We start from the raw sequence: 22,576 nt of genomic DNA, 5'->3' as shown, positions 1-22,576 counted from the left end.
AATCTCTGTGTGCAGCTTAATAATACATTAATTATTGGCAGAACACGAGTCAAAATATTATAGAGGACTAAGCCTATATAAACTTCTTCAAAGTTCTGATTTCTCATTGCACTCAACAAAAGGGCATAATCAATGGCCGACTAAATGTTATGGTGAGACAATTGAAAGGAAACAACATATTACCAGAAAAAAAGACATCAGTTAAAACAATGTAAGATGATGGACCAAAACATAAATTTATTAGTAAGAAAGGCAATACATCAATTGAGCTAACAAGTTGTACGCCCTTCTTCATAGTTAAATGCGACAAATGAGGGAAGAATACCTGTAGATATCGGCATTCACTTGGAAGTGTGAGACGCATGTGTAGAAAACTCCTTTATTCAAGACCTAACATCTGGGGTATCTCCAATAAACTAAGCGACCTCCATCATCTACTTGGAATCCGAAATGTTGTTTGTTTTCCATTGCCTAGTTTTGATCAAGCAAGAAATCCTACTTTGCTTCAAAGTGGCATGGAGAAGTGATCGAGATGTAGCACATAACTCCTGAGTCTACTAAGGTGACCAACCAAATGCCACATACACCATACGAACTGATAAATATGACAAAGAAGAACCGGAATTTCAACTTTGTGTTGGAAGATGAATAGCACAAACATTCATTCCTCAACTACAAACAAGTAGCAAAATAAACGCCTACCATTCTAATCAAGAAGGTCTTGAACTAATCAGCATTGGAGTAGAAACAGTATAAAAGATCCTTAACTAAATCAGTTAATAGTTGAAATAACTTGGATCCAATTGATTGTAGTGAGCTCCTGCATAAACAATCAATTTTGCATTCAGGAACTAAATTAATTGCATAAGTTCAATTGGCCTCGGAGATGAATTTGTGGATATCACCAATGAAATTAGAATGCGGAGGCCGATCTTCCCTCCTCACGTACTTTTGCCCCATTTCCACGCTAAATTCACTCAGTCCCTCCTCACCGCACCTCTTCCATAACGCCTCCCCAAATCCCCGGTGAGCAAAATAGGCCTCCACCTCTACCACTCTCTCTCCGCCGTCCACGACAACGATGGGCAGTCTCTCGTAGTGGCCTTGGTGAACACCCTCCAGGTCGTCGAGGCGGGATCGGGCGTGGCCGGAAGAGACAGAGTAGAGTTCTCCCAGGACTCGGTGACCGCAACCAGGGAGATTGATCAGGTACGGAATGCCGTGGGGGCCGCAGACAAGGGGGAAGGGTTGGACAGTGGTGTGAGGGCCGAGGTAGACGGCGTGGCGGGTGCGCATCAAGTCGTCGATGAGCCTGTGGTTGTAGAATCCTCGCTTGAGAGTGCCGTACACAAAGATAAGGGTGACATCATTGCCTGCCACGCCATCTTCTCCTCCTCCTCCAATCGCCATCTCTATGCAACTCCCACGACGCTTCACTTGTGTTCTGTACTGCTGCTGCCTCTGTTGCTTCGACTCCACCTCTGCCATATATCTATCTATCTATACTGGGTCTTTACTTACTTCTTTTTTTTTTTTAATTAAAACCACCTAGAGGTGGGGTAACTTTTCGGAGTCCCCAGTCCTTCTATATTAAAATTCACAAAATAGTTAGAGCGGGGAGAGCTACCTTCCTAAAATTTCTAGCAAAGCCATAAACAAGGAGTACTACTCCCTTACAAATAGAGCAACAATGAACGAGGAGTACTACTCCCTTACAAATAGAGCAACAATGAACGAGGAGTACTACTCCCTTACAACAAAAGACAGGTGTATTAGTAAAACTATGGCGAGTCAAAAAGCTTTTTGTTATCCCACCACATCATAAATCGAACAACATCTGCAAATAAATCTGTACAAGAAGGCCAAGCTAGAGTGTGTGTAATGTTCCAAAAGAATAAGTAATGAACATTAACGTGGAGATCAAGTTTGTATGACTGGCAGCTTTTAAACCTGTGAAAGGGGTTCAAAAAACCTACAAAAGATATAACAACAAGCAAATAGACAAAGGAAAACAGCAGAAGTAACAAGCCAAAGGTATCCATAGAGACATTGGTCACAACACGTATCAGCAAAGAAACAACAGTAATGAAGTACCCCTAATTGGAAAACCAAAAATTTAACTGAAATTAAAGGTACTAGAACTTCTAATTCTAATAGCAGGGAAGGAGCATGCGTCAAGTCTAATCAAACCTTTAGGAATACCTGTGATATTATCAGGGGATAGAATGCTGAGATGTTGATTGAAACATGCTTGGTTAGCAAAGTAATCGGCCACTTGGTTACCCTCTCTAAAAATGTGTGATATCTTGAACTCAGTTTGGGATAGAAGTTCTCTAATTTGTTGCAGCAAATTTTGAAGGTGCCATGGCCCTTGGGGGGGGGGAGAGACGAAATGAGCTTGATGGCGATGTTGGCATCTGTTTCTACCCAAATTTTTCTAATGTTGCTATCAATGCACAATTTGACACCTCTGTATGTAGCTTTTAACTCAGCTGCAGTGTTGGAGATGAGCCTAAGGTGTTCTTGGAATGCAAAGACGCCCTGACCAAGATGATTTCTGATGATTCCACCTGCTCCTGCCACACCTGGATTTCCTTTTGAGGCCCCATCTGTGTTCAATTTGAACCATCCCCTATCTGGCTTAATCCACTTAACAATAGAGATTTTGTATGATATCTTATGAGGCGGGAGAGAAATTTTAAGAAGAGAAGCAACAGATCTGTCCCCTCTCCAGTGTATAGTTCTCATGAGGTTGGTTTTACCGAGAAGATGAAGATAATTGAGGGTTTGAGAGATGATACGATTAGCTTTGAAAGGAGCCCCCTCAAATATGGCTGCATTCCTGCAAATCCAAGTGTACCAAATGATCAATGGGGGAAGAATATCTCTGATGTGAAGTTGATTAGAAATATTGCTTCTCCAAGCTTGAAGGATCATGAAAAAATTGTCTTTGATTGGAATGTTGAGTTGAAATTTGGAGGGAAAGAAGTTCCATACTTCAAGGGAAACCTTGTTATGAAGGAAAAGGTGAGGGATAGTCTCCTCCTCCTTCAAACAGCAAACACATCTAGAGGCCAAAGAGATGCCCTTTTGTTTGAGTCTGCTGTCAACTGGTATCCAGTTATGGAGGACTTTCCAAATGAAGATAGAAATGGTAGGCCTGACGAGGGGGGACCAGAGATTTTTGAAGATGGGTAGGGAAGGTTTGTGATCTCTAGTAATCTCCCGAGCTGATTTATTAGAAAAGGAGCCGTGAGGGGATGGTTTCCAATTCATAAAATCTTGATGCTGAGGATTAATGGGGGTCTGCAAAATAAGCTCCATGATAAGCTGAGGAACAACTTCCTTCAATTTATCAATATCCCAAGTGTGGTTGGTCCAAAAATTCTTGACCAGGGCATTAGACGCTCTGTTGGGGTGTATGAGGGAATGAAGGGTGCCTGCAGGGAGCAAGCAATCATACCAGAAAGATACATTACCAGCTCCAAGGCTCCAAAAAATGTTCTCCTAAGAGATAGATTTCATGCTACAAATTCTTCTCCAAATGTTAGAGTACTTCGATTTAGCTTTAGTAGAGGCAGGTGTAGACTTTTTACAATATCTACTGATAGTGAAGCTGGCCCATAGAGAATTGTTTTGTCTCAGCCGCCACCAGAGTTTATGAGTGAAGGCTGTGACAGTATCTCTAATGTTTCTGATGCCCAAGCCCCCTTCTTCACAAGGATAGCAGATGAAAGCCCATTTAACCCAATGAATTTTTCTGTGGTCAGTAGTGGATCCCCAAAAGAATTTAGCAAAAAGTTGTTCAATTTTCTGTAGAGTGCCAATAGGAGGGCTCAAAACTTGAAGAAGATATACAGGCATAAAGGAAAGAACACTTTTAATAAGTTGAAGTCTACTCCCTTGTGAAAGATGTTTGTGCTCCCATCCACTGATCCTGTTTCTGATTTTGTCAATAAGGGGTTCAAAAAGAATTTTCTTCTTATGACCTTTGTGCAGAGGAGCTCCAAGATAGGTGATAGGGAGACACTTGAGGTTGAAGCCTGTAATGGATTTGATTCTGTGGGCAATATTATTGGCCTTCTTACCAGGGATAAAGAAACTTTTGGAATGATTGATTTTTTTGCCAGATTGGTCTTCATATAGCTCCAGGAATTGCATCAATTTGGTCAAAGAGTGTTCTTCACATTTGGTGAAAATGATGAAGTCATCCGCATAGGCCAGGTGAGACACTCTAGTTTTATAACCCGTCTGATAGAACATATTAGGATTCTGTGAGAAAAGGTGATTAAGCCCTCTGGAAAGAGCCTCTGCAGCAAGGATGAATAAAGCAGGGGAAATTGGGTCACCTTGTCTAAGGCCTTGAGTAGATTTGAAGAAACCAGAAGGTTCTCCATTAACTAGAATGGTAAACCAACAATTTTCGATTGCGTGCTTGATGAGGACGATAAATCTGGTGGGGAAACCCCTCATTTGTGAGGAGTCTCAGCCGCCAGAAGGGATCCTCTTAGGGCTAATGTGGTCCAATATGATTGTTGACGAGATATCACGTAGGAGAGTGGATTGTCATGTGTGTGGGCCCTTTGGGTCGAATATTTGTCGACCTTTGATCATGGTCCAAGTAAGGGGATGCCTTCAGTCTCCTTTTTTTTTCAATCTGTTTTTTGAGTGGCACCCGCCAAAGCCGCTTTCCAGGTCCTCTTGGGCTTCCAAACATGTTACCGGCCTCTCGTTTCTTTCTTATTTTTGGATCACACCGCCTCCTTTGGTCCAATTAATTTTTATTCAAATCAATATTATATCGTTTCTGTCATCTATTAATATATTGTATTTGTTATAGGTGTTAATCTGTGTCTGTACGTGCTTTACGGGAAAAATGATAAAAGCCTCATGTTTCGATTATTTGGTATTTCTAGAATATTTTATTTTATCTCGAATTGGCGAAAAAATCATTGAGAATGATGTATTTCATAGTAACATTAAAGATTAGAGGACATTAATTTCCACAATTGGAGGTTAAATTCAATTGTGTAAGCTGTAAAGGGTTGTATGTAGACGTGATACGATATCTAGAAAAAATAAAACAAATACAAGGATATAGATGAGTATGTACTTAATAATTGGGGTAAATTATATATTTGGTGTGGTAGATAGAGAAGGGTGAGTGGTGGGAGGTGGATGAATGTAAATGATTAAGGTAGAATTAGGTGGAGTTTGTGAAAGTGATGAGTGAGAAAGGGAGAAGGGGAGTTGGCATAGCATGGGTCTCGTGGTGAGTATTTTATTATGAAGTTGAGATTTTGTTGTGTTGTATTGATGATTATATTGGTGGGGTATTGGGCCTCCCTACTCACACACAGCTAATGCTTTTATTATTAATATTATGATGATATAGTAGTAGTTAACAGGAAACAGGAAATAGGAAATGAGAAAGGGCATATATCCTCGTGCCCCACGAGCTCTCAACTTATATGCAATAATCATCCTCATCCTTATTTCAACAAAAAAAGTCATCCAATTCCAACTCCAAGACTAGACCGCTACCTAAAATTACTCTAATCTGAATGAATGTGTGCAGCTATACATAAACCCAAACCAAATTGAATTTTGTCAACTCTTAGGGAGAGAGAGGAGAGGGGTAGTATTTTGTCAAAGTTCAATATTTGAAAAAGAGAGGAGGACCAATAGAACAGGGGAATAGACCAATAGAACAGGGGAATAGACTGGGGTTGGTGGGTGTGTGAGAGAGACTCAGAATCTGTAGTAAGTAGTGTTGCAAACACAACAGAACAGCGCAGAGCAGAGAAGAGAAATTGATCGTCCTCTACACTGCCAATTCCAATACCCAAATCTCTCCTCCATCCCCAAACCTCATTTCTTTCTTTCCTTGCGAATACCCAAAATGTCGTCGTCCTTGACCACCACCACCACCACCACCAGCAATGCCATCCGCTTCCGCACTCCGCCCTCTTCCGCCACTTTCCCTCTCAAATCTCTCCTTTTCAAACCCACCCCAACCCCACCCCTCTTTCCTTCTCTCCGCGTTTCTTCCTCTCATTCCTCCTTCACTGCTTCTCCCTCCACCACCGCTGATTCCGCCATGGACGCTGTCCAGAGACGCCTCATGTTCGAAGACGAGTTCTGTTTCTTACATCTTCCTTTCTTTCTATTGTTTTTTTTCTTTTATTCACTCCCATCCATTCTTCAACTACTTTTCCTTCTCATCTTCTGCTTTTCTCATTCAAACTTGGTTTATTCTCTGCAGATGCATATTGGTTGATGAAAACGATCAGGTCGTCGGCCATGATACTAAATACAACTGTAAGTGGGCAGCCGGAGCTTTCTTTTCATTACTTCCATCATCCAACTGACACCGAATTTATACATCTTACCCAGTTCGCCTTAGTTGCTCTTTACAGTTGAATCTCAAATCAGGCTGCTCTTAATTCCTTATTTCCCTTTTTCTTCCCCTCTTCTTCAAAATAGCTGCTCTTGAATCATTTCTTATTTCTTTGCGACTCTCATTTATTGTGGAACGTTTGGAGAAACTTTCCGTTCATCACTCTTGTCCTTTATGCTCCATTACTTATAATTAACCTTTCTAGATATAAGTCCTTCATCACCATGTTCCTATCCCAAATATCTGTGAAATCATTTCTTTCCTACTTCCCATGATAACTATTGTCTGATTCTGTATCAACCCATGTATTTGTTTCATCATATAGCTTGCTCAAATCTTTCTTTGTCACCCCTATCATGATGATGCTGGCCTTCAGATTTACTGCCCAAACAAGGAGTTCTTTCTTATCAGCTTTGTGTATCTAAGTTGTTTGGCGAGCTCAGCTCAATTTCACAATAGAAATTGAACTCAAATCTATTTAGATGATTCTTCTACTGCTTGCCTGGTGCTCCATGTTGTTAGTTGCTGTTGGTTTTTTTGGTTTACTTATTCTCAGTAAGGATAATAAGGTGGGCATGTCATGATATTTGATTTGTTTTGCTTTTGATGCACAAAAGAGATATGAGAACTAATGCTTCCCATGTATCAATTACTTGAACAACTTTCCTTCTCCTCCATGCACCCACCTGACCTGATCGAAAATGAAAAAGGATGAGTGCTGTTGTTGACACCATCCAACAATTTTCATTCAGCAGGAGATGGCATGGCCAATTGATCTAAACACAGCCAACTGCTAGAGCGATCTCTAAGCTTACCATATCTGAAACGATGATGTTTCAAAATCAGATTCGCATTGGATGGCTCATTATTTCTCATGTTCTATTTCACTTCCTAAAGTGAGAGTCAAGCCTAAATTGGATACTGTTCAAGTGTTTTGTATTCCTTTTACCTGTAAAAGATACGAGAACCCACATTTGATCAAGCAGTCTTTGTCGTGTTTTTTACCTTTAACAGATGTTATTATCAAATTATGTGCAAGAGCTGCGTATTTCTCTTATTTATGCTTTCTGAAGTTCGAGTTTCTAGCCAAATATAGCTTTATTCTCCTCTTTCTGCTTGCTGCTTCTTGCATATAGTGAAATAGATATCTTAGGGAAAAATATCCTTGACTGAACAATCTCTTTCTGTGCAGGCCACCTGATGGAAAAGATTCAGTCTGAAAATTTGTTGCATAGAGCTTTCAGTGTGTTTCTGTTTAACTCAAAATATGAGTTATTGCTTCAGGTGCGTGTCTTGAGGTTACTCCAATGTATTCCTTGATGCAGATTGGCTCAGAAAGCTTGTTTTACTTGAGTCCCATTTACTCTGAAAGATGGCAAGAGATGAAAGAAGTGGTGGGACGAAATAAGGGTAGTGATTATTAACTTTTGGTATGTCATTGTTACTTTGCCTGATCAAATGGAGGAAAAAATGTACTTCATTTTGGTTGATTGGTAAACACATGCTACTGAAAAGGTATTTCCACAACATATTTGCAACGAGAAGTATATGACAAAAGACAATTTTCTTCTTCGGTCCTGCTCCATTGTGACAAGCTAACTCTTTGATGCTCATTTAATCTAGTTCTTATTTGCTAAAGAACTGCAACACATTTTGACATCATCTGTTACACGTGCAGCAACGTTCTTCAACAAAGGTAACCTTTCCCTTGGTGTGGACGAACACCTGCTGCAGTCATCCACTGTTCCGAGATTCTGAGCTTATCGAAGAGAACGCTCTTGGTAATATTTTTATCTGCGCCATTCAATTTAAGGTATTGCTTTCCCAAGACTATATTATTTTTCACCCAATTATGTAATTTAAGGGGTGAGAAATGCTGCTCAAAGGAAGCTGTTGGACGAACTGGGTATCCTTGCTGATGACGTCCCAGTTGATCAGTTTATTCCATTAGGCCGCATACTTTACAAAGCACCGTCGGATGGAAAATGGGGCGAGCATGAACGTAATCCTTCATAATTGTTTGATTGTTTTCCACAAAATTGTGTATTTCCTGTGTATACAATCAGATCTAATTATCCGTTCTTGCAACACACAGTGGACTATCTTCTTTTCATCATACGTGATGTCCGGGTGCAGCCAAATCCAGATGAGGTAGCTGATGTCAAATACGTGAATCGCGAGCAATTGAGAGAGCTGATAAGAAAAGCTGACGCTGGGGAGGGGGGCCTGAAGCTTTCCCCATGGTTCAGACTAGTTGTGGACAACTTCTTGTTTCAGTGGTGGGATCATGTCGAGAAAGGGACTCTAAGGGAAGCGGCTGACATGAAAACCATCCACAAGTTATAACTCGACACAGGCTGCAAAGCCAAAGATATCTAATTACATAGTCTGTTCATTTCCTTCATACATTATCTAAATTGGTTCTTCGCACCAATAAGATGAGATGCTGTTTTGCAGATTAATAATGCTGGTTTGGCAAGAAACACGCTGATGGTTTTGGATATGCTTCAATTCATGATATTTGTCTTGGCATTGCAATAAGCTTTTCCGAAACTTGATAAACAACTTTTGTTTGTGCACAAGTACAAAAGGTCACCCTGTACATTGATTGCTTTTTGTTTCTCTGTCTAGATGCTCGCTTTGATATTGCTTTCGTCCACCATCAACAAACATAATGTAAAAACTTGATGTGTTCATACATCAAACAAAACTACCTTAATCTCAGCTCTCACTACAGGTAAAAACGGATACTCATCTTCAGGAAAAAAAGACCATCACCTATCCATCAAATCCCCTGAAACATACTGATTCCGAGTCTCCACTGCCTTCTTCGAAACCCAGATCTGTCTCCGCCTGAGTAAGGCTAATGCTGGGAGCTGATGGACTCACTCTCTCGGAGATCGCCCCTTGAAGAAGGGCAGCCTTCCTCTTATTTCTACTTCGTTGCCATCTTCTCAGGGACTCCAACACCTCTCTCTCCTCTCTCGCTCTCACCGACGGCTCTTGAGGTGCTAATTCTACCGCTGAATCTTGTTCAACCTTTACAGCAGGAGCTGCCATGACCGGAAAGATGATGGGCTTGAGGAAGAAAACAAGAACCATGACAAGAATGATGAATATGTAAATGGTCGTCCAAACGTAAAACGTCCATTTCCACCTGTATACCAATTCTTTCATCCAAGGGAGCCGGGATTTCACGAGTAATTCTGCATCGTAGAACTGAGGAAGGGATGAAGTGCCGGCTCGGGGAATCAACGTTACTCGGACCAACTCTGTTCTTGGGTAGCTGACTTCTTTGTGTTTCAATATCGGAAAGGTTATGGTTTGAGTCTCGGTTGAGATCCCCAATATCAACGGTACACCCATCAGAAACGTCCGCGTCAGCCTAATCGGCCAACTCCTGAACTGTAACATGCACGGATGACTTGATTTTGCCACTAACTCTCCTCCGCCTGATATTAATTCAGCAGTCAACTGACAAGAACATCAAACATATGTATATGCTAGTCAGCATATGTACACGCATTAATGTCTTAATTTCGTAACAATAACAGACTAAAGCTAAAACATAAAGAACATCTTGTGAACAAACAAAATTTGGATAGAGATGAAGTGAAGTACCTGAAATATCCCAACATCTCTGTTGTAGTCAGAATCAGGCATCAAAAGCAGCAAAGAAACATAAAGTGTTTGGCCAACGGGCACAGCACCACCCCCCTTCTGGCCCCCAAAAGAGAACACAGCCGTCGGATGAGCATCTGTGTAGTCAAACTGCAGACTCTCCCGCACATAAACAGGCTCTTCAACCCACATTCTCACCAGCCCCACACCCAGCACCGCCGCCACAACCATCACTATGATTAGCACCATGCAAACATAGGCCGCCGCCAGCAGCCCCATTGCAATCCTCCCCAGTAGGAGGCTGCTGCTGCTTCCTCCGCCGCCGCCAGCTTCCACCGTTGAGGGCAACGGCGCGGCGGCTTGGAAGTATTCTTTGGTCTCCTGGGGTCGGCGGAAGAGATCGGAAACAAGGGAGATGATGGAAAAGAAAGGCGATGCCAGGCTGACGATACAGGTGGAAATGATCTCTGCTTGAAGGGAGAGGAGCTTTGTGCAGAAAAGGAATGGGGTAAGGAAGGTCGGGAGCTTGTAGGTCTGATCAACCTCCTCGGAATCCATGGCAGATGGAAAGAATACTAACTAATCTTCAGAGCAAAGATACTTTCCAATTTTGAATATATGTAGCTTCAGTGTGTGTAATGTGTGTCTAGGAAGAGAGATAAGTGGGGGATTCTGGGGAAGTCAGTCAGCAACAGTTGTAAGGAAGAGGAGCGTAGAGGAGAGTGGCGCAGTAGAGACATGCAGATTCTGGAGTTGACAAGTGTGCTAGTTAACCCCCCCCCCCCCCCCACCCCCATGTGCTGTGTATAGATAGATTGACGGTCTTTCTAATTAATATTTATCCCAGCCAGCATACGTATATTATCAGACTAGGAGAAAACAAACGTTTTAAGTAAGAATTGTATGCCAAAATAGGAAAAGCAAGTTCACAAAATTTCGTTTCAGTTCGGTATTTATAGGGGCATGATATTTTTAGTTCCTTTTTTTTAAAAAAAATAAAACATATTTAGCTCTTTCTTTTTTTAAATTAAAAATCACTTAGGGTGGGGAGCTTTTCGGGGTCCCTATTCCTTCTTTATCAAAGCCAGGAGGTGAATAAATTTACAACGAGGAGTACTGACTCCCTATTATGCCTAGAAAGATGTAAACAAGGAGACTACTCTCTTATAAATATTGACCAAATGCAAAAATAAGGAGTACTACTCCTTTAGAACAATTCACAAAAGCATAAATAAGGAGTACTGCTCCCTTACAAAAGTGAGAAGTGGAGCACAAGGTTGGTAGAAGTAGTTGGAGATGATAATCCAGTGTGTCAAAAAGTTTTTATCACTACACTCGAATCATCGGTTCCAACTAGGACCTACAAATTAAGTTATGCAAATAAGCCAACAAATGTCCTAGTATGGAGGGCACCTCCAAAAATGAAATGAAAGTAAGCCAAAAAGAGAGGGAGCTTACTATACGTTCTTCATAGGAAACCACAACACTCTCAACAAAATAATGGGACAAACCAAGCCAAGAGATCAGCATCGAAGCAATACACGTATGCCAAAAGTGGGACACGGCCCAAGCATGCTCACAAGAAAAAAAGTGGGACAAGAGTGCTTTAAAAATGCAGCAATACATGACCAACTAATATACAGCAGGAAAAAGCAACAGCGACACAGACGCAGAAACAACAAAAAGAGGCAGTAAAAAAGTCAACCAACATTCACGAGAAACTTATGACAATAGATGTGAGTTAGACTAATTAAGGGGGATCACCAATAATTTTAAGTCGAATGTATGGGAGGCAGCAATAGTCAAGCTTAATACTACCTTTCGCTTTACCTGTGAGATGTTCCTTAGTAAGGATGCTAAGTTGGTGAGATGTGCAGGCTTGATTAGCTAGGAAATTCGCCACTTGGTTGCCTTCTCTAAAAATATGAGAGATTTTATATTCAATTTGACTCAGAAAGATTCTGGATGTTTTGAAGGATGTTCTGGTGATTCCAAGCCCCCTATCGTGCTGTGGAGATGAGCTTGATCATAGCCATTGCATCAATCCAAATATCATGGAACCCCTTTTCAATAAACAATTTCAATCCTCTTTTGATGGGTTGAAGTTCAGCCTGGGTGTTAGAGGTAATTCCAAGAGGTTCTTGAAAGGCAAAGATGACTTGACCGAGGTGATCTCTAAGAATGCCGCACGTGCCAAAAATGCCTGGGTTTCCTTTGGACGCTCAATCTGTATTCAGTTTGCACTATCCTTTTTGGGGCTTTCTCCAATAAACAATAGTAGCTTTCTGTTGCTTAGTTTTTTACTGGAGGGGGATATTTAGAGTGTTAACAATGAAGAAATCCCCTTGCACGTGCTCGGTTTCATCAACTCACTTCTATGAAGGTTTTGCAGATAGGCCAGTGTTTTGTAGATAATGGTGTTGGCCTTGAAGGTGAACCCCTTGTGCTTAGCATCATTTCGGAGCTTCCATATATTCCAAAGGATCAAGATCGAGATAATATCTCTGATATGTGGTTTAGCACTGACTCTGTTTTTCCAGGACTGGATAGGAATGGTGACGTCATTAGTTTGGGGGTATTAATATGGAATTTAGTAGCAAAATAACCCAAAGTTTCTAAGGACTTATTGTTATGTAAGAAGAAATGCGGTATGGTTTCTTCTGCTTCACAACAACAAAATTTGGTAGCCATTGAGATTCTCTTTTGCTTAAGCCTCTCATCAACAGGTATCTAGTTATGAGTCAACATCCAAACGAACACTGAGATATTTGGAATAATCGATTTAGACCAAAGGGTTTGGTAGAAGTACTGAGGAGGTTGATGATTTCGAATTTCATTCTAGGCTGATTTAGTAGTAAAAGCACCATTCTTAGACAGTTTCCAATGTAGGAAGTCAGTTTGACTGTCATTAATAAGGACTTCCATGATCTGTTCAATCATGTGTTGTGGCATAGCTTATTGGAGTTTTTAACATCCCACTGAGAGTTGTTCCAAAACTAGTTAACAGGGATATGAAGGTTGCAGTTATTGCCCAAGAGATCAGTTAATGTGCCTTTTGGTAACCACCAGTCATGCCAGAAAGAGATGGTACCAGCCCCTAGACTCCAGAAGATGTTCGCTTGTGCTTCTGTTCGAATTTTACAGTCTTTTCCAGATGCTCGAGTCATTCATGAATAGTTTGGTTAGCATGGGAAAATATCCTCCACAGTATTTACTTATGGTGAATTTAGACCATAGAGAATTGTTGAGCCTTAACCTCCATCAAAGTTTATATGAGAATGCTATTATCATTTCTCGAAGGCTTCTAATCCCAAGTCCACCTTCTTCGATGGGATAGAAGATGTTTTGCCACTTTGTCTAGTAGATTTTCTTTTGTTCCATTATGCTACCCCAGAAATATCTAGCGAAAATTTGTTCAAGTTTCTGTATGATTCCCACAGGAGGGTTCAATACCTGAAGGAGGTGAATTGGCATAAAAGAGAGCACGGTCTTGATTAGTTGGAGCCTACCCTCATAGGAGAGGTGGCAGAGTTCCCATCCAGAGATTTGGCTATGAATTTATCAATAAGATTTTTATAGTGAAATTTCTTCTTGTTATCCTTTTAGAGAGGAGCTCCAAGGTAGGTAATGGGAAGCGCCTTCATTGAGAAACCAGTGATAACTTGGATTCGTTGTGCAATCAGGTTGGCTTTTTTTTTTTTCTTTTTTTTTGAGAATGAAGGCACTTTTTGCATGGTTGATTTTCTGCATGGAGAGTTCCTCGAAGTTTCTATAAAATTGCATAAATTTGATCAAACTAGCCTCCTCATAGTTTGTGAACAGAATAACATCATCGGCATATGAGAGATGTGAGATTTTAACCCCGCAGTTGGTTTGATAGAACATTTCTAGGTTCTCATTAAAGAGAAGATCGAGGCCTCTTGAGAGAGTTTCTGCAGTAATAATGAATAGAGCTGGGGAAAGTGGATCACCTTGTGACGCCCCAAATATTATAATACATAATTGGGGGATTAATTGGTAAATTTTTGTGAAATTTAGTTAATTAGTAAATAAATTATGTTGCATAATTGGAATATAATAAAACTTGAACGGATTAAATTGGAACTCGTTATAATATTTTGGGACAATTTATATTAATTAAAGAAATTTAGGAGGGACGTGATGGGTATTTTAAGAAAATTCTTATTAAGTTAATAAAATAATAATATGATATATATATATATATGTAAATGATATGTATATATATATTAGTAAATAATATATATATATATAAAAGATAAAAGAAAAAAAAAAAAGAGGAAGGAAAAGGTTTGGGGGTGGGCCCTCACCCACCGCCCCACCCCCTACACATATATATATATATATGTGAGCCAATTATCATAATATCACATTTATAAATTTGCAATTTTCTTCTCTGTTCGTCAATTTGCAGCTTATATTATCTATATATGTCCCCTTTATTTGTGGTATTACTGTTATATGATTTTGTGGTTCATGCTGACTTTGATTATTTGAAAATATATATGAGTGGTGAATGATGTAATTTGATTGACGATAATGTGTACGTGGAATGAGAAAGTACGTTGAAATATTATGTTTGTTGTTTGATGTGTTGTGAGTGTCTGAGAATGAGAATGTATTGATATATGGTTTTACGTTACTAGTTGCTTATAAGAATGGTGATATGTGGAAATGAGGGAGTGGTGGAAATTGAATATAATTATGGTGTGAATACCCCTTGATGTGTTGAAAAGCCTATAAGGCGATATGAAAAGTGCTATGTGCGAAATGAAAGTGCTATGTGCGAAAAGAAAATGATATGTGCTAAATGAGATTGATGAGTCGGCTGTCAAGGGGATTCACTTAAATTTATATAACGGTGAGATTGAGTTGGCGAAAAAAACACAATATCACCTTCTGGTAAGCAAACTAAGAAAAATGGAGTTTGATTGATTGTCTTGTTATGAGATAGTCATGTGGTGTAGTGAAGCTGATTATGTTGGAATTAAATTGACTGTATTCCATGCGTGTTGCCTGTTCCTCTTGTTTGGGCTGTGTTTGATATGCATATATAGATAGGGCTGGTTATTTACTTACTGAGTGGCAGGCTCATTCCCCTGCTGACATTTTCTTTCAGGAATAGACTTTGAGGTGTCTGACTATTGAAGAATAGGTCCACGCGCTATACTCAGGCAGGTCGGGCCAGTATGCAGTTTTCTCCTCTTTGTCAGTTAGAGTACAAATCACATTTTGTTTGTACAGAGAGGACGTAAGCATGGAGATTACTTATGATGGACTACTTGTAGTGTTTGATGTGTATATATGATGGTGTAGGTTCATTACGCTTGTTATGACGTTGGGGTTACGTATACATATGGGTTAAATTAGAGAAGTTCTCGGCTTTTGTTCGTACTCTTCTCTTCCATAGAGTCTAGATATTCCTCGATCTCCGTCTTCTTCCTATGGATCTCCAATGGTAGGACAGGTAGTTTACTACTTTTTCTTCCTGTGCATTTATATTTTTAAACACAGGGATTACTATAAGTAAAATATTTAGCGTAGATATAGCCCTTGTAGCGAAGGGGGTGCTACACACCTTGTCTTAAGCCCTAGGTTGATTTAAAAAAACCTGTCACTTCTTCATTAGCAAGAATAGTGAACCAACAATTTTGGATAGCATACTTGTTGAGAGTGAGGAATCTATGAAGAAAGTCCATCTTCTGCAAAACTGTAGTGAGGAAGTTCAAGCTTTGGACATGTCCCGTTTTATGATCAGGTTGCCTTTGTTTTGTCGAGGTTAAGATGGTGGATAATCTCTTGAGCCATAAGAATGTTGTCACCAATTAATCTTTCTAGAACGAAGCTACTTTGCGAAGGGGAAATAAGAACCGGAAGTGTTTGGGAAAGCTTGTTGTAAAGCAGCTTGGACAGAATTTTGTTGGTGACATTACATAGTGAAATAGGTCAGAAACCATTCCAGGTTTGGGGGGAGTCCACTTCAAAAATGAGCACGATTGTTGTAGCTGTGAAGCTCCTGGCATTGGAGTGCCACCAAAAAGTTCTTAACTGCCTCATAAATTTCTGCTGCAATACAATTCCAGAGGCATAATAATACGCTGATGAAAAACCGTCCGGACCCGCTACCTATCTTTATCGATACTAAAAACTGCATCTTTGATCGCCTCTTCTGTTGGTACACTGCTGATATTTAGCTCTTTAAATATATTGATATTAAAAAATTCATTCTTATAACTATTCTGTAATTTAGTATATTCAACAGATTTAATTAGTACTATAATTTTCTAAAAATGACAGTTTTAATATTGAGGTTGTCGGCGAGTGAGCCCATATGTTCACACATTTTTATGTAATCGTGATGTTTAAACCCTTAAGGACTTTGGTCTTACTAGTAGTGGAAAATTCCTTGCCAATCCAAAATCCTCTTTATGGGTATAACCCTATTTTTGTCTGAAAAGACTATTTTACCCTTCAAGGGCTTCAGAATTGCAATTTTACCCAAAAGATCCGTGTTTTTTTTATGGGTTTGGGCCGCTTCTCGGGTCGAGTCCACTTCTGCGGTCGAGTCCAACGACCCATCTCCAGTAATGTGAAACACGTGGCAGACGTCTATTGGACAACATGACCCCCTTTATATACTATAAATACTCCATGCTCATTGCATTTATGTAACGCCGTTTTTACTTACAAACCTTTTATTTAGATCGCTTTAGCTCGCTAGTTCGTTAGAGACCTACCTATTGGAAACCTTGATACCAAACACTGACTAAAGCATCGGTAGGTCTTAGCTGGGGCCTACCCCAGCAAGCCTAACGATCTGCTTCTCTTTTCTCAAGGCCCTTACATTAGTTTGAGAGAGGTAGCGATCTCAAACGGCCTGGGAGATCATTTCATTTGACTAGGGGGGTCGTGCGGATTTCAACCCGGATCATTTGGTGCCGTTTTTGGGAATACTAAGAAAAGTATTTTTATTTAGTCTCAAGGTGGTTGAAGGATTCATATTTTGAGAAAGGAGAATCCGCCATGTTAGAACCATGAAGGCAAGAACAAGTGGAACGAGTCCCTTTGCCATAGGAGGGGGGAACTCTGCATCTAACGACTGAGGAATTGCAACGAATTGTCGATATAACTAGCAGGAAGGTTATGGTGAAGTATGAAAGGAGAACGGTGACGCCTGCTGCTATAGAATCAGTAAGGAGAAGGTTGCTCAAAAAGAATTAAAAGATGATAGCAAATGACCATAGGGGAATAACAAGCCATACAAAGTAGAATATAGGCCAATACCAGAAACCAACCAAGAGAGAGAGGCGTCGAACACAACATCTAGTAAGAGCAGGATAAAGAGGGGCCAACAACATTGAGAGTAGAAGTGGAAAATGTGGAAAAGCAGATAGAAAGATTGAGGCAATAGATAAACAATCTGAAAAAGCAAGGCGAGCTGGGGACGCTGAATAGAAACTCACCTTTTGCCAACAAAATTTTAACTGAAGTAGTGGGTCCAAGTTTTCGGTTGTCCGATCTACCTAAATATGATGGATCTAAGGATCCACAGGAACACGTGTCCGAATGGGTAATGAACTTGTATGGACAAATTAATTTAATTAACACAAATTATTTGTGACAACTTTGATAGGAAATGCACAAGAGTTGTTCAGCAGTTTGCCAAATGGAACCATTGAATTGTATGGACAGTTGGTTTAGAAGTTCGTATTTCATTTTGCTAGCAAAAAGAAAGTAAAGAGGTCAGCGACCTACCTCTTCACGATCCGATAGAAAAGCAACGAGTCCCTCAAGAGTTTCATAGGGAGGTTTAATAATGAGACTCTTGAGCTATACGATCTAAGGATCGATATGATGACAAGCATATTGATTCATAGGTTGAAGAAAGGACCATTTGCATCAGCATTAGCAAGGGATCCTCCTGAAGATGTAGAACAGTTAATGCAGTTAGCTCGAAAATATTACGACAAAGAAGAGATGAATGCGATCAAGGACAGGGAATGGATTGGAGGTTGAGATAGGCAAAAGCGACCTGAGGACGAGAGGTCTGTCCAGCTGAAATATCACAGGTATACACCGTTGGTTACTACTAGAGCTGAAACCAAGATGATGGTTGAGAAGGACAACTTACTGCAATGGCCGAACAAGACTAGAGGAACACCTGCGGAAAGAGATTATAAGAAGTATTGTAGGTTCCATAGGGATAAGGGGCATGACACCGAGAATTGCTATTAGCTAAAGGATGAGAATGAAAGATTGATCTGACAGGGATACTTTAAGGAGATCATATTGAAGATAGAAGGTACGGGTCGAAAGTTCCCTGTTTAAAGCAAGGAATCGATCGCAGAGTAGGTTGCCAAGTAGTGAGAAACTCGAGCAAGAAAGAGGGTAGGAAAGACAACATGGTAATGCTCCCGTAAAAGGAGTTATTTGGTGAAGAAGGTGGGAGCTCCAGAATATAGGTATGTAAGCTTATATTTCAATTGTTTTTATCTGGAGTATTAGCTTTTGGAGGTATCAATGTTTTTGCTAGCATTAAAATTAGAGGATTATGTGTACATTTTTGCAACATCCTGGGAAAGATCACTCATAAATGAATTTGAAAATGATATTTTGAGCCGAATAATGAAAGTATATGTAAGTAGACCTGAAAAAGGCGATCACATTCTCTGTATAAACAAGCTCGCACATCATAAACAATATTTTTTGGGACACTCACATCGCAGTAAATGATCAATGACTTGAGAAAGGTCGCTATTCGAAGAACCCATGAGATCTAAAAAAGATTGTGGTCTAGAAAAGATCGACCTGAGAAAGGTTGCTGTTTGAAGAACTTATTTTGATACGAGAAAGATCGTCTCTGAAAAAGACCACCGACCTGAGAAAGGTCATTGTTTTAAGAAATTTGAAGAACCCATGTGATCTTATTCAGATCGTGTGGTCTGGAAAAAAACCAACCTAGAAAAGGTAGATATTCAAATAACCCATTTTATTTGAGAAAGATCCATGTTTCAAAAATACAATCTAGTCATGTTGATCTGAAAAAATCGTATAAGAACAAGATCTCAAGACTGAAAATATGATCTAATTATTTTGATATAAACGAACGAGGTCGCGTTTAAGAGAAAACATTGTTCAGAGTCGATTTTATTTATTCTATGGAATTATTTAAGTTCGCATATATGCAATGGACTTCGCATAAAGAGAGTTGTCATTATATGAGAAAAGTGTTCCCCACGTACAAGTCAATTGGAAATGGAGAGGTCGTTTCCATTACAGAAATGTAAAAAAGGGGGAGAGGACAAATGCGATCTACATAAAAATTTCAAATTACAAGTCAGATTAAGGGTCCTTAAACCTATTCATCTGCCTCGTCCTCATTCATCTTCTCGATCTCCTCCACCAAGGCCTCGAACTCATGGTCTTTACAGTTTGGGAGTTCTTCCTCAAGGAATGCTGAGAGGTTGCCATCTAGAGTGGGGTCGAGCCAATTGGTGTCGAAACCCTCCACTAAGGCTTTCAGCTTTTGGACTTGTGAGGTACATCGATCAAAGCCATCCATCAGGTAGTCAGCAGATTCAATTTCAATAGCGACCTGAAATGCAAAGGACTTGAGGAAGTCTTTCACACCCTATATGCGATTATCCGATAGGAATCTCTTATGATCGTTGGATGCCAGATACTGATCGCGACCTTGAGTACGAGTAGTCTCAAGAAGTTGTTTGTGATCATCTGAAGCGAGGTATTCCTCGCGAACCTCAATGTATCCCTCCTTCAACCCCTCTTCTCGGTCTGCCATGCGACCTCCAGAGAAGCCTTCAGCCTTAGCCGATTCCTCAGCAACAATTATCTGAGACTAGAATTGAAGGGCTTGTTCTCACAAGCGTGCCTCAAGGTCGGCCTTTTTTTTTCGTAGGTCGCTAGCTTGGCCCTTTCCTCTTCAAGTAACTTATCCGCGGCCAGCTTCTCATGTCGCCAGTAACATTCCCAAAGGTACCTACGGATTCCATTAGTCGATTGATTGATATTTATTTTTTTCAGATATGTGGTGTAGATGGGAGTTGCAAGGGATTTTAAAAATAAAGATTGGATGTTGGATAATAACCAAATATGGGGGGGACCATACATGTATATTGAATAATATGTCCCTTGAACATGGTAATTTAGATAGAGTTTATATTGTTTCTTTACTTTTAGGACAGGTAAAATACAACCTTGCATACGGAATAAAGCGTGTCATTCAAACTGTGAAAGACTATACAGGATACGATATACCATACCAAAAGGCATAGTACAGTTTGAAGATGGCACATGAAATTATTTGTGGTACATGGGAGAGCTCAATCCGAAAGCTACCCAAATATATGGGAGCTTTCCAAACATTAATTCAGGAACTATTGTTGAATGGGAATATGAAGCCTTCTAACTATCAACTGGTGCATATGTGCTAGGATACGTCTTTTGGGTGTTCAAACCATATATCGAAGGGTTCCAATACTGTCGCAAACTTATCAGTGTAGATGTGAACTATTTATACACAAAGTACAAGCACAAAATGTTGATTGTTGCTGCTATTAATGAAAATCAACAGGTACTCCCTCTTGCTTTAGCAATTGTCAATAAAGAATTATATTCATCTTGGAAGTGGTTTCTTAGACAATTAAGGAGACATGTTATACTGGGCCGACATGGGATGTGCCTTATTTTTTACCGTCACCTTAGTATCATTAAAGAAGTAGGTGAAAGTTCAGATTTTGTGCCCCCTCATGGCGTGCACCGGTATTGCTTAAGTCATCTGTGTTCTAATTTCAACAGTCATTTTAAAAATATCATGTTGAAGGATTATTGGGTTTTTACCCTTCAGCGGAAGCACGAAGAATCCTAACATAACTATTACAGATTTATGGGTTTTGAACCCTTAAGTAATACAAGCCAAATATACAACAATGATAATTATAGGAATATAAAGAAAGTGAATAAAGAATATCGGCTCAGGGAGCCAAAGATCCGAGGCGGTCGACAATGCCACAAGAAGGTCGGCAACCCATGCACTTACGGTTGCTCCTTTCTCACCAAGAGAATAGACCACGATTCACTCAGAAACTTAACCACAAAGGTTTCTCACAAAGAGATTCAAGAACACAAATAATTTTTGCTCTAGTATTTTCGGTTATAATGTCCACAAAGGAGAGGAGATATTTATGCTGATGAAAGAGATGATAGAGAAGTGAGAATGGCGGTGGAGGATGTTCCCAACACCATCGAGAAACCTCCATTGAAGATTTAGAGGAGAAAGAGAAAAACTAACAGGTGAGAGAAGATGGAGAGGGGGTGGACGGTTGCTGCCAAGTGAAATGAAGAAATGAATTAGAGTTAGGTTTTGGGGGGTTAAACATTTACGGGTCGGGTATGGGTAGGCAGGCTGGTTGTGGGCTTGAGTGGAGTGAAGATCGGGCCTTGGTGACCATCTAGTAAATGCTTTGGGCCTCACTCAATTGGTCAATAATAATATTTACAGAAAATATCACAGACAAATATTTCAACCGAATACATAAATAACGGCAACAACTAGAGATATTCAAGGCAAGAATAACAGGAAAAATTATCGCCCAAAAACATATTTTAACTGCAGCATATTATCGCCCCAAAAACAGATAAAAGCCAACAGTTATATTCGCCCGAAGATATAAAAGCAACAGCAATTTTTCGCCCAAAATAGTATAAAAAATAGCAGCAATATTTTCGCCCAAAACAGTATAAAAACAGCAGCAAAAAATATCGTCCAAACATAGAAATATGCAGAGATAACAACAGCAATTTTCGCCAAAAAATAGCAGCAATTTTCGGCCAAAACAAATAAGAAACAATAGTAGATTTTCTCCCAAAACAAAAAAAACAGCAGCAATATTTTCGAAAAAAATAAAGGAGGGCTTTAGAGAAATTACCACCACTGAGGCGAAGGATCAGAGACCTCGCTCTGATACCACTGTTCGATTTTTACCCTTCAGCGGAAGCACAAAAAATCCTAACTTACATATTACAGATTTATGGATTTTGAACCCTTAAATAATACAAGCCAAATATACAACAATGATAATTACAGAAATATAAAGAAAGCGAATAAAGAATATCGGCTCGGGGAGCCAAAGATCCGAGGCGGTCGACACGGTCGAAGGACGGCAACCCACGCACTCACGGTTTCTTCTTTCTCACCAAGAGAATAGACCACAATTCACTCAGAAGATTAACCACAAAGGTTTCACAAAGAGATTCATGAACACAAAGAATTTTTGCTCTAGTATTTTCAGTTATAATATCCACAAAGGAGAGGAGATTTTTATGCTAATGAAAGAGACGAGAGAGAGGTGAGAATGGCAGTGGAGGATGTTCCCAACACCATTGGAAAACCTCCATTGAAGATTTGGATAAGAAGGAGAAAAACTAAGAGGTGAGAGAAAAGGTAGAGGGGGTGGACGGCTGCTACCAAATGAAAGGAAGAAATGAGGGAAATGAATTAGAGTTAGGTTTTGCGGGGTT

General features: G+C 39.9%; 3 protein-coding genes across 4 annotated transcripts; 1 reads left to right on the top strand and 2 right to left on the bottom strand.

The window, feature by feature from the left end:
* Positions 1–31: 31 nt before the first annotated feature.
* LOC105161248 (putative gamma-glutamylcyclotransferase At3g02910) lies at positions 32–1,492 on the bottom strand. Its single transcript, XM_020693218.2, has 2 exons — positions 703–1,492; positions 32–595 (listed from the first exon to the last, which is right to left on the bottom strand). Exon 1 carries the CDS (start codon positions 1,486–1,488, stop codon positions 871–873), a length of 618 nt encoding a protein of 205 aa, XP_020548877.2. The 5' UTR covers positions 1,489–1,492; the 3' UTR covers positions 32–595; positions 703–870.
* A 4,019-nt stretch (positions 1,493–5,511) lies between these two features.
* LOC105161244 (isopentenyl-diphosphate Delta-isomerase I) lies at positions 5,512–8,990 on the top strand. 2 transcript variants are annotated; one of them, XM_011078869.3, is made up of 7 exons: positions 5,512–6,138; positions 6,266–6,321; positions 7,593–7,684; positions 8,079–8,181; positions 8,265–8,402; positions 8,496–8,786; positions 8,858–8,990. In XM_011078869.3, exons 1-6 carry the CDS (start codon positions 5,903–5,905, stop codon positions 8,744–8,746), a joined length of 876 nt encoding a protein of 291 aa, XP_011077171.1. In that variant the 5' UTR covers positions 5,512–5,902; the 3' UTR covers positions 8,747–8,786; positions 8,858–8,990. The 2 variants fall into 2 exon arrangements, with proteins under 2 accessions (XP_011077171.1, XP_020549013.1); XM_020693354.2 differs by having other exon boundaries at positions 5,514–6,138; positions 8,496–8,941.
* LOC105161246 (Putative adipose-regulatory protein (Seipin)) lies at positions 8,933–10,766 on the bottom strand. The gene is made up of 2 exons (XM_011078871.3): positions 10,022–10,766; positions 8,933–9,874 (listed from the first exon to the last, which is right to left on the bottom strand). Exons 1-2 carry the CDS (start codon positions 10,577–10,579, stop codon positions 9,179–9,181), a joined length of 1,254 nt encoding a protein of 417 aa, XP_011077173.1. The 5' UTR covers positions 10,580–10,766; the 3' UTR covers positions 8,933–9,178.
* Between the last annotated feature and the right edge of the window lie 11,810 nt (positions 10,767–22,576).

This window comes from Sesamum indicum, linkage group LG4, assembly GCF_026168435.1.
Source record: "Sesamum indicum cultivar Baizhima isolate 11 linkage group LG4, ASM2616843v1, whole genome shotgun sequence".
Classification (NCBI taxonomy): domain Eukaryota; kingdom Viridiplantae; phylum Streptophyta; class Magnoliopsida; order Lamiales; family Pedaliaceae; genus Sesamum; species Sesamum indicum.
The sequence above is the reverse complement of the archived record's forward strand: the minus strand, read 5'-3'. Positions and strand labels throughout refer to the sequence as shown.

Excerpts from the sequence above, each read along its gene's own strand:
- LOC105161248 (XM_020693218.2), bottom strand. The coding sequence starts at position 1,488 with ATGGCAGAGGTGGAGTCGAAGCAACAGAGGCAGCAGCAGTACAGAACA.
- LOC105161244 (XM_011078869.3), top strand. The coding sequence starts at position 5,903 with ATGTCGTCGTCCTTGACCACCACCACCACCACCACCAGCAATGCCATC. Across the intron at positions 6,139-6,265 it reads CGCCTCATGTTCGAAGACGA|ATGCATATTGGTTGATGAAA; the intron begins GTTCTGTTTCTT and ends TATTCTCTGCAG. Across the intron at positions 8,403-8,495 it reads AAAATGGGGCGAGCATGAAC|TGGACTATCTTCTTTTCATC; the intron begins GTAATCCTTCAT and ends TGCAACACACAG.
- LOC105161246 (XM_011078871.3), bottom strand. The coding sequence starts at position 10,579 with ATGGATTCCGAGGAGGTTGATCAGACCTACAAGCTCCCGACCTTCCTT. Across the intron at positions 9,875-10,021 it reads GAGATGTTGGGATATTTCAG|TTGACTGCTGAATTAATATC; the intron begins GTACTTCACTTC and ends TGTTCTTGTCAG.